Source organism: Gossypium arboreum, chromosome 13 (genome assembly GCF_025698485.1).
Source record: "Gossypium arboreum isolate Shixiya-1 chromosome 13, ASM2569848v2, whole genome shotgun sequence".
NCBI classification, from domain to species: Eukaryota; Viridiplantae; Streptophyta; class Magnoliopsida; order Malvales; family Malvaceae; genus Gossypium; species Gossypium arboreum.
This window is the reverse complement of record NC_069082.1, coordinates 122,033,024-122,050,786: the sequence shown is the minus strand read 5'-3', so window position 1 is coordinate 122,050,786 and position 17,763 is coordinate 122,033,024. Positions and strand designations below refer to the sequence as shown.

Genomic DNA, 17,763 nt, shown 5'->3' with positions numbered 1-17,763 from the left:
TTCAAAACCCTAAATTTTCCTTTCCTTTTTCTTTCCCTTTTTCCTTTTTTTCTTTCCCTGCTATTCGTGACTTTCTTTCTCTTTTTCTTTATATTTTATTTCTTTTATTTTCTTTATTCATTCTTTATTTAATTAATATATTAATTATATAATATAATTTACTATATTCATACATTTGTACCAATTAAAATAATATATATGTATTTATACTTACCACACACTTGTCACTTAAGGTTTATTCTTAGTTCCTTAACTTTTTATAATTTATAATTAAACTTTTACACTTTATTCAATTTAGTCCTTTCACTAAATTAACCTTAATCAAGCTAAATTTACTTAATTAAAATCTAATTAACCTCTCACTTAACTTCGTAAATATTTATTAGAAATATTTACGAATCTAATTTTCAAAATCGAAAACCCGAAAATTCACTTTTCCAATGACCTTAAAATTTGGTCTTTACAAGTAAAGATAAAATTACACTTTCTATTCTCTAAAATGATAAAATTTAATTTAATCTTTTAAAATTTATAAAAATACAATCTATTCAAATAGTAAAATTACATTTTTACTATCGTAAAAATTACAATTTAATTTTGACTTTCTAAAATATTTTTAAATTCACCGTTGGATGAATCCATCCAACATCTATAGAATAGCAGCATAGTGCGATAGCTGTAGGTAAACATAATGTCTATCTAAATTTACTCTTATTATATTGAATAAGATAATTTAATCTGATTTCAACAACATTGTTAGTATACACAGAGGGGACTTCAATGGGCCAACATGAACTGGGCCAGGAGTAAGGCAATAGGTAATTTTCATAAAAAAGTGGAGGGTAAAACCGTAATTTAGCTATATCTGGAAATCCAACGGTTGCCAATCTGAAACTGTTGAGACAAAAGAATAAAAAAAGAGGAACACGTGACAACAACGTAAGAAGAAACTAGAATCCCGTCTCTCTTCCTTCTTTAGTAGCGCTTTTAATATCAACTCCTCCAAAGCCACGAAAGCCTTCCAGAATAATCTAATCACCTTTGAAGCCAAAACTTCCCTTAATCTTACACCATTCTCGCTCAACTCTCTCTTCCAAGTTAACTCTTTTTTCTCTTACTATATTTATTTTCTGTGTGTATTTAGCTTTCTTTAGTATTTGTTTAATGGTGATTGAAAAGCTCTTCATATAACTTTTTTGCAATTAAAATTAGCTGAGAATAAAAATTAATTTTATATTATAATAAATTGAGTTTTGTTGCAGGGAAAATGGGCCGCTCAAGCCGTACGCTCTATGTGGGCAATCTGCCTGGTGACACTCGTTTGAGAGAAGTCGAAGATTTATTTTACAAGGTTTTAATTTCTTTTCTTGTTTCCGTTTTCTTAATTTAAGCTATATTTTTAATTCTTCACTGTTTACTGGATCTATGCAAACAGTACTGTACTGTAAAAATTGTCTTGAATTGTTTTTATAGGTTTATTTGTGGGTAGTGAGGGTGAAGAAAATAATAGAAGGTTTCTTTATATTCGACAATTTTAGCTTAAAGCTACAATAATGGGTTTCCATAACTGTTCAATGCATTTTCTTTTCTCTTGTTTGTTTAATTTGTTTTTGTTGCTTCTTTTTTGTTTTCAATATTGCAGTATGGGCCCATTGTTGATATTGACTTGAAGATCCCACCAAGGCCACCTGGTTATGCTTTTGTTGAGGTGAGTTTTCATATTTTATTATTGCGAGGCAAAGGAAAGAAGAAATCAATTTTCGGGTTTTAGTATTCTTAATGGATAATTGCAGTTTGAGGATCCTCGTGATGCAGAAGATGCAATCCGTGGTCGAGATGGCTATGACTTTGATGGGTATTATTTACGGGTTAGTAGTTAAATCTTTCCTTGTTTTTTTTTTTTTTTCAGGTTATAGTCTCTTTTTAGTTTAAAAACTTTTGCCTATCTAACCATGTGTATTCTGTTTTTAGGTTGAACTTGCTCATGGTGGTCGAAGGCCGTCATCATCTGTGGATCGCCATAGCAGTTACAGTGGTAGCAGTAGCCGCGGACCTTCCAGACGCACTGACTATCGTGGTATGTTATAGCCTTCAACACTGTCTTTGTAGTTTGCAAAATTGCTTGCTGTTCAAGTTAATCTTATTATCCCTTTATCTGCAGTTCTGGTGACTGGTTTGCCTTCTTCTGCCTCATGGCAAGACCTAAAGGTGAGTTGTTTAACTAATGTTTCTTCTTCAGTTGTTTTGATTACAAGTGCATAAATAATAATATGGTGAATGATAATAAAATTTTGGTAGAATTCTTTAATTATCCTCCATCTGGAGTACTAAAGTAACTTTGCTTAAAGGTTTTTTAAAGGCATAGAAGTAGGTCATTTGATCTGGTTTGTACTTGTTATATGGTTTTTGCCCTATGATCAGGATCACATGCGCAAAGCGGGGGATGTTTGTTTCTCTCAAGTGTTTCGTGATCGTGGAGGTAAGAGGAATAATCCTTATCATGCTATTTATTGCATCAACACCTCATTCCATTACTATTAGTTGAAAAAGCTCAGATTTCTGTAGCATCACACTGAATTGGTCGTGTGAGAGTCATAGGGCTATACAAATTAGATTCTTTGTATTTATATCAACATAATGCATTGCAAGCTGAACCTGCATGTTAATCTTGAAAGTTATGTGGCCGTTTCCTAAATATTATAGCAATTTCTTTGCAGGCATGACAGGGATTGTAGATTACACAAATTATGATGACATGAAATATGCTGTAAGCTGCTGTGCTTTAACCTTGTCACTTTTAAGTTTTAACTTCTTTTATCTGGAATTGGGTTTTGTGTAGTGTTTTAACCTTCTTAACAATGAATGGGGATACTTTTTTAAATGATTTCTATTGTGCTGCAGATAAGGAAGCTTGATGACTCTGAGTTTCGGAATGCTTTTAGCCGGGCTTACATACGGGTATGCTATGTTGTATATTTAATTCTTGGTTGATGCTTGTGCTACACTGCTTGATCATGTATCTAATTGTTTTATTTAGGTGAAGGAATATGATTCAAAATATGATTCTAGGCGCAGCTACTCTAGAAGCCGTAGCCCGTATAGTCGAAGCCCCAGTCGTAGCTGCAGTTATAGTAGTAGGAGCAGGAGCAGGAGGTTAGTCTTTCATCATTTTGTGAAAATAAATGTTTGGATATTTATGTTTCTCACCATATTCGTGTTACTTTATGTGACCTATCCTACAGCAAGTCTCCTCGGGCCCGATACACCAGTCAGTCTCCATCTGTATCTAGATCGGTTTCGCCATGTTCCCATTCAGTGTCACCAGCCCGCTCCAATTCAAGGTATTGCGTAAGTTTATTATTTCATTGTGTTGTTGATGCTTTTATTCTCAACTGGTTTTTATTGGCATTTTCTCTACTGCTAAAAGCAAAAATTTCTTTTGTACCGAAGAAATTGGACTATTTGCCATTCGGTTCTTTTTCTTCTGGCCCTTTTATATAATTGGAGTACTTCATTGATAATTTTGAGGTGCATTTTTCATGCTCTTTGTGCATGGTGTCAACTTTTTATAATTTGTTTGGTGTTTTACTGGATGCTAGCTTTTGGCTTTGAGAAAGAAAGGATTAGAAACCTTAGATATTGTGTAGACATTGAATTGCTTATACCACTACATGAATCTAAGCTTCCTTAAAAGTAGCCAAGTCTTTATCAGATTTCATGCTACTGCTTTTAGAAGTCCTAGAGCATGTCCTATAGGGATGCTTCAGCTACCTATTGTCACATTGAATGGGAGATAAAAGCATCTTTTATCAGATTAAAATTAAAAAAAGAAAAAGAACCCAAACTTGGGGGGGTAATTGAGAAAAAGGATTACTTAGTTCGCCAGCTTTCATTCCTTTTTCATAAGGGCTGCCTTGTTTCCTTGCTAGATCTGGCAATTTGCGGCAATCTGGGGATTGGATGTTAGGAACTTGATGGGATGTGGTGCTCGAATGCCTGCAATTCTTTTCTTGTTGAGGTAATTCTATTGTTGTTGTCGAGCACCTATGGAAACCGTTAAAAATTCTAATATGTTCTGATGTATAGAACACAAAGAGAGCTTGACTGGAACAGCATATAATGCATGGGGTTAGATGGACCGTCTTGAATTAAGTTCTTTTAGTTTTGCTACTCTGTTTTCCTCAATCAGGGAATATGACAGAAACTTGGGACTCCAGCATTTGTCTAATTTGTGCTCAGGAATATCTTTTGTGTTTGACGATAGAAAATTGGATGATGTTCTCCATTGCTTTTAGTATTTCTTTCATTGTTCTACTGGTTTTCTCTCTTGTTTTTAGTTGTCATGACCTCCTGTAAAGATGTAGTGGATTAATTTCTTCTGCTGGTTGCTGCTTAATATCAATGGTATATATTCCATTTTTACAATTATGCCTACTCCGAGGTGGAAGTGGCATTGAAACTAGAGATTGTTTTGGGTGTTTACTTAATTGTTTGTGGAAATTTTTGCAGATCTCGCTCCATATCCAGATCACCAACTCCATCTGTAAGTTGAATCTAATTCAGTTGTTGTTATTTAGATTTGTTAGGGAGATATTATCATTGTTCTGAAAGCTTGGTTTTTTGCAATTACTTAACATGCAGCCTCGCAGTAAACACGTAAGCAGAACTCCACCAAACCGCAGCCCTAGCTGGAGCCGGAGTTGCAGTTTATCTCGTTCTCGTTCACCATCGGTAGGTTACTTTGAATCTTAATTTCAATTTCCTATAGATTTCCCATCAATGATTTATCCCTGCTTGATTCTGATAAATGCGGTGTGGTTGACAGGTGAAATCTGATTGAAGTTGGATTGAGCTGCGAGGATCACAAGATTATCTCTTTCAGCTGATTGTAATATTTTCTTTGCATGAACTAGAGTTTATATTCACATTTTGACCAATCATGCATGGTAGTTTTGAACTTTAGCTGGATTATAACATCAACTGCTGCATCATGATTCATTATTATGGCATGTACTTCATAATTGAATCCTTGAATTTATACCCATTTGTATGGATCTTCTTTTTTAAACCCTCAATATCCACTCGGTTTTTACTGCTTATTTTCAGGAGATACAAGGAATGACTTGAATGGTCTTTCTTCTTTTAGGAAATAAGAGAGTATGTTCCAGTGATTGTAAAGTTGAATCATCCTTTAGCTGTGCCTGGTAGAGGAGTTTCTTTATGAATCAACTAGGTCACGGCATTGGCAATGTGGGTTCATTTTTCTTTTCAAATTTCAGTCCGAATTGATGCTTTTTAATATTAATTAAATTTTTTTAAAAATAGCTCTCGACTTATGATTCTAATTGGATTAGTAGTGGCTTGGATACTTTTTGAGTTCAACTGGTTCCAGTGAACTAAACCCAAGTAAATTCGTCCTGTTCACACACCTATGCTGGTAAAGAGTTTAAGAAATGCGCTGAAATTTTGGTTTTTAATTTTGCCAATGAGCACCTAAATCAGAACTTTTGCCAATTTGCTTAAGCCTAGAGCCAGCCTACTTATAAACGAATATCGTAATTTCACTGTAAGCTAAGGATGTGGCTAGCGGTTGGCCGGATCCACCCTGGATTCATTCGGTTCAATTATTAATGTGCAATCCAGTTATACTATCAAATAATCGATTTCCTGAGATTTTATTAGATATATCCTCAAAGCCAAAGGGAAGCCAAATCCAGCACAAACACCATGGGCCTACCCAAATGATTGTTTTCTTTTCGGAGGCCACCTCAGTTTTCTAGCCTGCCAAGATTGACAGTCTCAAGCACGATATATCGTCTCTCTAAGCATACATAAAACATTTTTGGTTTCATTCATAGTAGGGTAGTTTGCTTCACCCAATAAGGGTGTAAAGGACGAAGATATAAGCTACGAATGATTTTGTGATTGCATTCTCTCAGATCCGTGCCTCTGGCGGAAACTGCTGGATCTTATGCCGGGATCTGGTGCACCAGTAGCAGATTGATGGAATGTATTCCAACCCGATTCTGTGTCAACCTGGTTTAGCGAAAACGGAGAAAGATGATCTCTTTCCCAAGGATGGAACCGAGTTGATAGGCGATTTTCTGCCTCTTGAAAGTTACGGCCTGATGTACCAGACGGAATAAAATAGAAGCCACCCACTTGGTCAGATGATGAGGCTGCGGGTCCAGCTTGAGCATGACTTCTATGACCGCTTGATCTTCTGGAGCCAGAAACAATGGGTGTCCGTATGGTTGGCGAAGTGCTGGGCTGTTGTTGATAGTATGCCTGGAGAGCCTGAACTCTATCACGGGCCCGAGCATTGCTACCAGGGTAAGGGGGGATCAATGACGGAGCAACTGAACTCCCTGCTCTTGCACCAGAACTGCAGCAATACAGCAATTGGATTAAAATAATCAGCAGCAGATAAAAAAGCTTCCATACAAAAATGAGACCATGCAACAAAAGTTTTGTTTTCTGAAAGATATTTAAGTCTACAAAAGGAAGCAGCAGACATAAAATCAAGCTCTATGCTCCCTATGTGTCTCATTTAAGCAATTATTTTGAAGGAGTTGACCCTTCAAGGGGAGAGATCGATGCTGTTATTCTAGAAAATGGTTGCTCTGTTGCTGAACAAAATGGTGAAATTTTCTACAGATGTTCTATTTTCCATAAAGAATGGTAAAAACTCAATTGAATCACAAATGTCAGTCATGTTGAGGAATACCTGTGGCCAACAACAAACGGATGCATAAAAGATGCTGATCTTGGTGTATCAGAACTGCTCCTGGTGGACCTTTGATTTATAGGCGGATTTGGAGGTTGATCAGAACTACCAATTCGGCTGCTAAATGTGGAGAATGGAGTGGACTGATGCTCCCAACTATGATAATAGAGATCCATCGCAGGAAATGCATAAGATGTAGGCATCTCACTAGGCACTGATGGACCATTCCAGTGACCGTTGAAACTAGAACTATCTGAAACACTTCCACCGGAATTTGAGGATGAGGGATGAACCGTTGGTCCAAAGTAAGCTACATACGGACATGGATGACCAGCAGATGCTGAATGTTCAGCAAAGATGGCTTGCTGTCCCAGTAACTCATGATCTGCATTCCAGGGTAACTTATAATCAGCAAATCAGGCCCCACTAAAACCCACAACAGACAAGCACTACTTGAAAAACAAGGAAAAATCTTACATGAGGTTGATGAAAACTCTCCTACCCTGAAAAAAAAAACAAGAAAAAATGAGAGAAAAAAAGATATGTTAAGGAGAGAACATGATTGAAACTTGAACAAGGCAAGAATTTAGGCAAAAAAACCTGCAATGATGCGTGTTAAAGGAATAAATGGGAACATTATACTACAGCAGCTTTTCCAACCTAGAGTAAAAAGCACTTTGTAACTTCCAATGAAATAAACAATAGGCTGTAGTTATGTCATGATACTCTATACTCCATTAACTTTAAGATCAGGAAATACTTCCAGCCCAAAGATGAGTCTGGTGCTTAAACCTCTTAAACATTGGTAGTATCTTATACAGAGTGAATTCGCAACTGAAAGAGAAAATCATCAACATAAGTTTTTGAAGTTGGCTCGCATCAGTTTCAGATTTTAAATTGTCAATACTTGCATTACACTCAAGCTGCTATTATGTTGAATTTTGTTAGGGTGAAAGGCAGATCCACAACTTTCTTGATCTCCAATGCCATTTTGCCACCAAAAATCAGTATTTAACTAAGAAGATACCAGCTTTCCACCATACTCTCTCTCTCTTGCAGTTATTGTCACAAAGATTACATGCAAAAAATAAAAGATGGCAGATATTCGATGTTGAAGAAGAGATAAAGAACCACCACATTTCAGCTATGAAAAATTGAACCAGCAAACTACGCAGATTTAACGTCTAATGGGTGCATGCTTACTCGAATGAAGGAAGTCGTGCTAAGCTTCCAAATGGACACCAGTGAACTCCAAATGACTGCAAAAAGAATATTAAAAAAAAAAAAAACACTAAATCAGTAAACAGCAAATAGATTTCAATTTGACTTATTTTTAGTAAGCAGCAAATAGCTTTCAATTTGACTTATCTGCAAGTCTAAAGTGAATGCACATGTAAAGCCAAAGAAGGCAAAAAGCAAACACTATCATGGAGACAGGATTGTATAGGTTTGCAAAGCTGTGAATAGAGGCAGTGTGATTCAAACCATAATCTGTTAAAATTCCCATTTAGGCAGAAATTATTGCACTTAAGGAACACAAATGAAGAAGACCGACTCGGCTTCAGTAAAAAGAAATTTGGTTCATTAACTACAGGCTTCAAAAATCAAGTCCACTCACTAAATAACCAACAAAATTGATGTTCATTTAAATTGATATGGAGTGGAGGGGAAGGGATGAGTGATGAGATGGTCAAACATTTCGAGATGCAGAAAAGAAATGTAAATCCAAACAAGGCAATATAAACCATTACCATTTCAGAGTAACTTAGATCATAAAGGTCCTCATCATGTGTCAAATCATCCACGTTAAATTCTGGATATGAACGGCAACCATTGGCATAAAGCCATTGACCTTTCTCAATTTTCCTGCAATTAGGGCATTGCATCGCACCCTTTACGTTGAATGCTGAACCAATGCAGTCTGATGACAATCATTACAAACAGTATAGTAATCAATTAGAACCTTTAAAACAGATTTTAAACAATCATTTTCTAACATTATCTCCCAACCAAACCAACAAAAATAACATACAACCTACTCTCAAATCCTTTCAAAATTCAACTAATGTCCTGCCAGTAGCCATTTCCCAGGCTGCAGCTCATCCAAAATATATAATATAGCTAAACCAAGCAAAGATAAACTTTAGCTTCTAATTTGAGTCCTGGTTACTAATTGTCTCTAAGAAAGGCAAAAACTAATTACATCTTAAAGTTAATCAGCCATAGCAATTGACAGGAAAAAAACAAAAAGAAGAAGAAAGAAAGAGCAACTTATTTGAAATATCAAAGCTCCATTGAACTGATCCTGATAAAATTAATCATCACTGTTTATAAAGCTAAATTTTCATTTTTCAGCTTATAAAATAGCATAAGCGATAAAAATGGTTTAATCCTTATGATTTCCTCATTTCCATCATCAATCAAACCAAAACTAAACACACCCAATAAATCAAATGAGCAAACCAGAGCTCAGATCTTTCCAGCCCAGTTCTAGAAAAAAAAATTCATTGACAAAAATCAGTTCCGAATCTTGACAATTTTGACTTACCCAAATGAAATTGATGCCCACATTGAAGCTTAGCCCAAGACCGATCCCCATTATCAGTAACCGTTTCGAGGCAAATCGAGCATGAAACCGAGCCGAAAGACTTCCCTCCATTTTCGCAATCAACACCATCGCCTCCATCACCACCACCACCTCCTCCATCACTGTCGTCCACCACCACATCCTCCCCACCATTACTCCCTAATCCCATAATCAAAACAGTTATAAACTTAAAATTAAAATTAAAATTAATCCAACCCCAATATCGCAAAACCTAAATTCCTTTAAAAGACAATAGGACACCGTATAAATCAACGTCCTCTTCCTCTTCTCCCTTCACCTCCTCTCCCCCCCTTATTACGTACTCAACCTCAGATTCCAATCGGATAAATTTACAAAAACAAAAACAAAAACCGAACTCTAGCCTTAAATTCGTTTTCTGATTGACCAAACAAAAACAGCGAAATTAGATATTTTTCAAAGAAAATGAGAAACGAACTGAAAATTGAAAAATCCCTTTCTTTTATCTTTTGTTTTGCCTTTTTTTAAAAAAAATAAAAAAAAATGTTTTTTATTCCTTGTCTTTTTCTTTCAATTTCCTTTTTATCTTAAGCGATGAAGGGGTTGGATTACAAAATAACTGCTGTCTGAACAACAATCATCCGAAGGTTTAGATTCCTTTTCAACGTTCTGTTCAACGGATTGGATTGCTTTTCATGACATTTGTTATTGCCAAATAAATTAATTTAATATCCCTTTTTTCACAAAATCAGTGGGTGGAAATTGGGCTACCAAATTTTAGAATTAGGTCTAGTTGTATTTAGTTAATTCATAATTTTAAATAGGATATAAAATCGGATAACTTATGAGTATTATCTAAAAATAATAATTAATATAAAATAATTTTATAAGTATGATATGTAATTCATACAAAATATTTAATATACTAATTTGCATATCATACAAGTTTATTGTATTTAATTATTAAAATATATTAAGTTAAATTAAATTATAGTTTGTTGTATTTAATAATAATAATATATTAAATTAATTTATATTATTTATACATATCAGTATTGATTGTATGTTATTTTTACTAAGCAATTGTGTTATATATATGTGATATATAAGGATAGCAAAACCCTAACCATTTTATTGATTTTGAACCGACCTGCTCTAAATGAAGTGCTTTTTTTCTTTTGGAAAGTAAAGGTAGAGTGGGATTTTTTTAACAGTATGAAACAGTTGTGATAGTTACTTATCCGACTTTGTCCTACTCCACTAAATGAAATTATCACTTACCTTTAAAAATGTAATGACGTGTTATAAAAAATTTATATATTTTATATTTAATTATTTATTTACCTTTAAAGATTTTAAAATAGTAAAAATTAAGTTATAGTGAGATAAGGATGGATGCATACATTGATAATCGAATGAGAGGTGATAAAAGCAAAGTGTGTTAAGTACAAAGTAATAATAGATTTAGCAACATTTGTTCCTCTTCCGTGTCATCCCTATACATATATGATATAATTTTTATTGTTTTTGTTTTGTGTATTGGATATATATGAAGACATATTTAACTATAAAGTAGTTTCTTTATATTAATGAAATCTTAGTGGTGTAATTTTAATTTATACAAATGCACCGATTGTGTTAAAGAAAAGAAAAAAAAAAAAGCTATAAACACATAAAAGGTTTGTATTGTGAAGTTTAATACATGATAAGAAATTTAAATTTAATAATTATTTTTGAAGGAAAGTTGCATTATTACGATTAGATAAAATAAAAATAATTAAACTAATAAAACTAGAGGATTTCTTAACTCGAGCCAATAAATTTATCTATTACACCTAAATTTATATTCTATTTTTTATCAATATTGAAATTTATATTAAAACTTTTATTATTTAAAACATCAACAATGCACCTAGGAGTAATTTTACAATCAAAATAGTTAAGCCGACAATAAGATTACCCTATCAAGAGACTGAAAATGAGCTTTTAACTCAAAACAATTCTGAAGGAGTAATTTATGCCTGTTTTTTACATTTTTGGCTCTAAGCGAAATAATAAATTGAGTCATTTTTTAAAAAATTTATAAAATGTAATACAATAAAAATTAAAAAATTTATGAGTAAACATTTATCTGGAAAATTAAAGATCTTAGACATTTAATTAATTTATTTTAGTCTAAAATTTTTTCTCATATTAAAATCTAAAAATTATTTCTTTTGGAATTCATTTTTCATATTAATATCTGAAAATTTATTTTTTTAGCTCCTTTTAGTATTGGGTGGCTGCACTCCCAAACAACCTGAATCGACCAACTCGAACTTTGAGTTGTAGAACACTTTATGATTCAAAGCATTAGCAGAACGCAAAATAGTCGGTTCCCGTAATAACGTCATCCAAACTAACCAATTTAAGCTATGATAAAGCGCTTCCCGCATCACTATCCCTTCGGTTAATTGAGAACTTGAACGGTTACGGACAGAACAGCTTCCGAAATCACGCACGACCGCTGCCCAGGACGTTACGTTCTCACTTTCAAAAACTACTGCATCAACGTTGCATTTTAGTCTTCCCCTTGGTGGGTTCTTCCACTGCTTAGCAGCAACTGTTAAAGCATCATTAGCAGCTAGCAATCTACCAAAATCCTACTAGGAATCACGCCAGTCCTATAGATATACGAATTAACGAAGTAAACAATGTGAGAACTTAAAACCTCTTTTGATTTCCAGCAGACCAAAGAAGCATTAACGCGCGCTCCTTATTGGGATTGCCCTGACTGAACAAGATAGACTCAATATAGTTTATCTCCAAGGGACCATGCACGTCATTGACGCCAGCAAAAGAGAAACAATATTTGAAAAAGACATGATTTAGATCTTCTATTCCCCCATATCTGCAACACTAGGCCGTTACATTAACTCCCTTTGCAAGGAAGGAAACGTTTCATACACCTCTCCAACTGGAATCTTTCACTTTCAGTGGCAATGAGCTATGCTAGATACGTTGCCACGCGTCCTCCAATGGATAACCAGCCGAGCCGACATGTAAGAGTGTGCAACAATATAAGCAGACTCCACTGTATAGTTTTATTCGAACTATAATGCCACACATAGCTATCCGGCCCATTCGTGACCGAAATTAGTTGCCTAAAGACTCTATCAGCAACATAAGGCGCAAGTACCCCTTCCACCATTTCTTTATCCCAAGACTGTCCATCAACAAAGAATAACTTGCAAACTTTCATATCCTCCAAACCGGGCAAGGAAACTGTGTGAATAAAAAAGTTACTAGAATCACACAGCCAAGGGTCCTTAAAAACGTTTATTGTGGCACCATCAACTAATCTCCACCTAGAACAAACTTTTCGATGCAATAATATTCATCCAAATAAATGAGAGATAAAAATATCTCAGTTTGAAAATCTTCAACGAAAGGAGTCGTCGTCCGATAAAACTCTCTACCCTTGCTTCCCACGAAAACCCATGCCACCATATTTTTTTTTGTGCACTAAGAGCCTCCCACGAAGCCCAGTGCAATTTTTGAGAAACGTCACTGTTAGAACCCCACTAAATTATTCAATGACCACATAAATACACTTATACAGTAAACATGAATAGCTTGAGCAATGGTCTTCAAGACTGCATATTTACCTGGCTTTGACAACGATCTCTTATTCCAGCTAAATAGCCTCTTCGCCAATCTTTCTTTAATAAAAGAAAAAATATCTGTTTTTTGTTTCTTCCGATAAGAGAAGGAAACCCTAAATATCTCCCATCATTAAGAGATAATCCACATTCAAGGTAGAGCAAACCTACTGTTTATTGGAAAGTTTTGTGTTAACGTTTATAGGAAAATGAAAACAAAGTTAATTTCTGTTTCCTAAAACCTACTAATATTTCAAGACTTAAAAAACAAAAATAATGCTGTAGTTTAACAAATACACTCTTTTTTTCCTTGCAATTTATTTTGTTCTTTTCCCTTTAAAAAATCATTCTAACAAACATTAATTTATGTTGGTTGAAAGAATATGCTTAATTTGGATATAAGGATGGTTCTGGAAGAATTCTCTATTCTTGACTAATGATTATCTTTGCATTAAATATTGTCAACAATCTCAATAAAAATGGAATAAAATCTTATTGTTGCTTAAACATGCCTTATACAAATTTGGAAGATATTCTTTCCATATTTTAATAAAAATTGATTTCTGACTAACAAAAATATTATATATAACTACTACTTCAAAATAAATACTAGTTTTATGCCATACTCAAGTTGTAAATAATAATAATTATAAAACAATTTATGTAAAGGTATATTTATAGATAATTTATATTAAAACTCGTGAAAGTTTTAGTTAAAATGGTTAATTTAAAATTTTAAAATAATTCACTTCAAGTTTAAATGGATGTAAGTAAATTAATTTCATAAAATAATACGAGATTATGACACACTCAAGATGCAAGTGAAAATTTAAAGTAACAATTTTCTTTTTAAAAAAGATAAAATTAAACATGATTTTGGTTGAAATGGTAAAATTGAAATATTAAAAATATGATGTTTTGTATTTAAATTTTATCATGTACAAGTTTTTTAAAATTTTATATGAAAAGATAAGTTTGTGCTCAAAACTGTTGGTAATGCAAAAAATTTGACCTTTATAAAATGACCGTTGGAATCTAATCATCACAATATGGCTATTGCGATATGGCTGTTGAATTTTTTTTACCACTTTACCCCTTTGATAATCTTATAAATAGGAGAAATTTTTCCTCATTTTTACAAGTAACAAAAATGACAGTCTTTTCTCTAAAATATTGGTATCTTACTACAATTACATTAGAGGAAATTCTATCTAGGACTATCTATAACTCCTCCAACCTTTTATGCGAATTGAATCTAATGTGATTTTTCTGACCAAGTTTTTCCAACTTGATTTAAAGCTTTATTTTTATCTTATTTCCTGATTCCTCGAAGAAGAGCAATACCAATTGTGTTCTATTTTTCCTATTCAGGTGTACGAATATTGAAGTTCTGTATTAACCTTGAAAGTAACGTCCACTACACGATTATACTGACTAGAACGAATTTATTTTTAAGGCAATAATTCTTCCACAGTATATTGATTCTTTCTTTTATTTACGTTTGGTTTATTTCCAATCGATACTAACAATTTTATTTTGAAGTCATATTTCTTCAACAAAAACAATATCTACCCTTATAAAGAAAAAAGGTTTTTAATAATTTTACTATTCACCTTAAAAAAAAGCATAACTTTACGATTAAATTAGAAAAATCAAAATCTAAAATAAACTATAGATTTAAAAGCAATATAAAGCATAAATTAATTGTAAATACATTTATGGAGTTGATTGGTGTAAGAACAGAAAACTACCAGCCGCCATATTAATTTAAATGAAATGACGAGTTGACTTATAAATATCTAAGGCATACAACAATGACAAACATATATTAATTGCAGAGTTAACATCAATAATTTTTTTATAAGAAACATCAAATTATATCAGCAAAGGTGTCCCTAGCTTTGTCTTGTCGTAATATTTTAAAATTTTATTGGGTGCATCATCAAAAATCTATATATTTATCCTTCGTGCTAAATTCAACTTAACTAAACAGTTAACAACAAGATTACTTTTTCTAGAGACATATCTCATTTACCATTGTCCTTCAACTTTCGAAATTTATTGGGCCATTCTAAGCACTGTAATTCCTGAATCCGCCATTATATTGTCTTGTAAGGCTTTAAGTCTCTAACCACCTCTATATTATCAGTCTGAATTGTGACTCTTTTAAAACTTGTACTAAGCAACATGAGAAATCCATCTAAAATGCCTTATAACAAGCCCGGCCCTAGGGGTCGTTTGGAGGTGCGGTCGCCCAGGACCAAAGATTGAAAGGGATCAAAATATTGTTTTTCAAGTTTTAAGGGGCGCAAATATTTTTTTTTAACTTTTAAAAGTCCAAAAAAAATACCAACTTTTAAGGGGCCCCAAAAAAATTAAAATTTTAAGGATCCAAAAAATTCTTTCATCAACTTTTAAGGGACCTAAAAAAAATTTTTCTCTAATTTTTAAATAATCTAAAACTCCATTTTATTGTTTTGACTAAAGCCCTAAAATTGTCAAAAACCAGCCTGCCTTATAGTCGAACCTACAAAATTGTGCATTTCTCAAATAATGATTAAACCTCAATATGTAATTCCATGCTAATCCCGTAAGGCACCACCCACAAAAACATTTCCATGTTACCATCAATATTTAGATTTAAAAATTTATATAATTTTTTAGGATTGTGTTTATATTTAAGATTTATAAATTAGAGAAATGATTATATGAAACAGTGACGCCACATCATCTATATCTCTTTCTAATAGTTTTATGCCACATCAGTATTCTTATCCTGAATTTCAAGATTTTATCTTGAAAAAAATCAAATTCAAATTAAAATATTGAAATTCAGGATAAACTCTTGAAATTCAGGATAAAAATATTGATGTGGCATAAAACTATTGGAAAAAGATACAAATGACGTGGCGTCATTGTTTTATACAATCTTTTCTCTATAACTTATATATATATATATATATATATATATATATATTTGGTACCATATTTCTGTTTTACGTAATCATAATTATGGAATGGAATGATGTTTGATTACTCTTCCGCCTTCCTCCATTTTTCCCATTTCAAAAATATATAAATTGTACGTAACCTAAGTGGAGAATAGGAAAGGAAGCCAGCCATGCTTTGCTTGCACGGCTTCTGTCGGATTCCATATTCATTTTTGGACGCCATCAACATTTTAGTTTCATGGTAAAAGCATTTCTTTCTTTGTGGTTTATACCCAATGTGATGCTATGAAAATCATAACCACATCAACCCTTCCTCTTTCACCAAGTGCTACACCACAGTCTTCTGGGTAAATGGAATCACTATTCTTTTGATCCCTACCCATTACTAATACTTTTATTTCAGCTATTCTAAATTAATTTTATTTTACTCCTGACTTCACAATTCTTCACTTTCTCTAAAGTATTTAATTTGTACTCCATATACGTATTCAACATAATATTTTAAGGAAAAAACTTGAATATGTTAAATATTTAAATATTTAATTTTAATATCAACTTTGAGATTATTTGTTTTACTTTTATATTTTAATGATTTTTTTTCATTAATGGTAACTAAAATTTTATTAGTATATAATTAAAATAAATAAATAATATCAAAAGAGTTTACAAGATTTCCGTCAAATCTTTTTCCGTAAACTTGAAGAAGTTACGATGATGTTGTTACACCGTTTGTGACGGTGATTTCTTGATGGGTTATGCCCATTTTTGCTTCCGGCGTCTCTCACCGGTGATTGGTGATTGTTCCTCCTGGTGAATAGTTTTCTAGTGAAAAAGAAAAATTCAATATGAGTTTAATAATTAAAAGAAATGGGTTTGTTTTCCTCATGTTACATTTTAGTCACTTATATTTGAAATGTTATCTTTTAGTCACTTATATTATTGTGTTGTAATATTTTAGTCACTATGTAACGCCCCGTACCTGAGACCGTCGCCGGAGTCGAACACGAGGTGTTAACAGACTTAATTTATTACTTAAACAGCTCAAACAATTTATTTTTAAAATTTTCAGTCAAGCTAGCAATCTGCATCACAGTCGCTTAAAAATTCATATCTCGAGTTCCAAAACTCTAAATCCAATTCCGTAAATTTTCCCTGAAACTAGACTCATATATCTATTTACTAATTTTTTCCTAGAATTTTTGGTTGAGCAAATTAGTACAGTTTATTAGTTAAAATCTCCCCTGTTTCAGGGTTCAACTGCTCTGACCTCTGTGTATTACGAATCAGATATCTCCCTGTACAGAGTTTCAATGACTATGCCGTTTGTTTCTAATAAAACTAGACTCAATAAGGAATCTGTACATATAAATCATGACTTCTAATTATCTTTTAACAATTTATGGTGAATTTCCAAAGTCAGAACAGGGGATCCAGAAATCGCTCTGGCCCTGTTTCACAAAAATTTAAACATGTCATAAAATATAACTCATATACCTGTTTTGTTCCATCCATATGAAAATAGACTCATAATTCTTCAATTCCATATTTATTCATCATCTAATTGTATCTCTACTATTTTTAATGATTTTTCAAACTCACGTCACTGCTGCTGTCTGAATCTATTTTATGGTAAATTTTACCTATTTCATGGTTTCCATGAATTAGCTAGCAATTTAGCATACATAACACCAAATATGATCATGATTAGCCATTCCAATGGCTAATCATTACCAAGCATTTCCATACCACTCAATAACCATATCATAAGACCATATATACAAAATGATTATAATGCTATACATGCCATACTCAAAATATGCAAGCCATTATGCCAAGATGGTATACGGATAGTGTGAGCATGCCTCCGATCGTTCCCAA

The 17,763-nt window shown here is 33.0% G+C and overlaps 2 protein-coding genes across 5 annotated transcripts; one reads left to right on the top strand and one right to left on the bottom strand.

Moving 5' to 3' along the window:
- The first annotated feature begins 905 nt into the window (after nucleotides 1-905).
- Nucleotides 906-5,322, top strand: LOC108461314 (serine/arginine-rich splicing factor SR30-like). 4 transcript variants are annotated; one of them, XR_001867727.2, is made up of 15 exons: nucleotides 906-1,097; nucleotides 1,263-1,351; nucleotides 1,643-1,708; nucleotides 1,794-1,868; nucleotides 1,972-2,077; nucleotides 2,162-2,208; nucleotides 2,422-2,479; nucleotides 2,718-2,767; nucleotides 2,902-2,958; nucleotides 3,038-3,153; nucleotides 3,243-3,341; nucleotides 3,930-4,018; nucleotides 4,338-4,404; nucleotides 4,510-4,543; nucleotides 4,642-4,731. XR_001867727.2 is itself a non-coding variant. In XM_053023932.1 (15 exons), exons 2-14 carry the CDS (start codon nucleotides 1,268-1,270, stop codon nucleotides 4,838-4,840), a joined length of 897 nt encoding a protein of 298 aa, XP_052879892.1. In that variant the 5' UTR covers nucleotides 906-1,097; nucleotides 1,263-1,267; the 3' UTR covers nucleotides 4,841-4,888; nucleotides 5,107-5,322. The 4 variants fall into 4 exon arrangements, 2 of the variants coding, with proteins under 2 accessions (XP_052879892.1, XP_052879891.1); XM_053023932.1 differs by lacking the exons at nucleotides 3,930-4,018; nucleotides 4,338-4,404 and adding exons at nucleotides 4,826-4,888; nucleotides 5,107-5,322; XR_001867726.2 differs by lacking the exon at nucleotides 4,338-4,404 and having other exon boundaries at nucleotides 4,642-4,733.
- Nucleotides 5,323-5,643: 321 nt separating this feature from the next.
- Nucleotides 5,644-10,058, bottom strand: LOC108464528 (E3 ubiquitin-protein ligase RFI2-like). The gene is made up of 6 exons (XM_017764878.2): nucleotides 9,276-10,058; nucleotides 8,479-8,648; nucleotides 7,931-7,986; nucleotides 7,205-7,230; nucleotides 6,728-7,112; nucleotides 5,644-6,385 (listed from the first exon to the last, which is right to left on the bottom strand). Exons 1-6 carry the CDS (start codon nucleotides 9,481-9,483, stop codon nucleotides 5,908-5,910), a joined length of 1,323 nt encoding a protein of 440 aa, XP_017620367.1. The 5' UTR covers nucleotides 9,484-10,058; the 3' UTR covers nucleotides 5,644-5,907.
- Nucleotides 10,059-17,763: the final 7,705 nt, after the last annotated feature.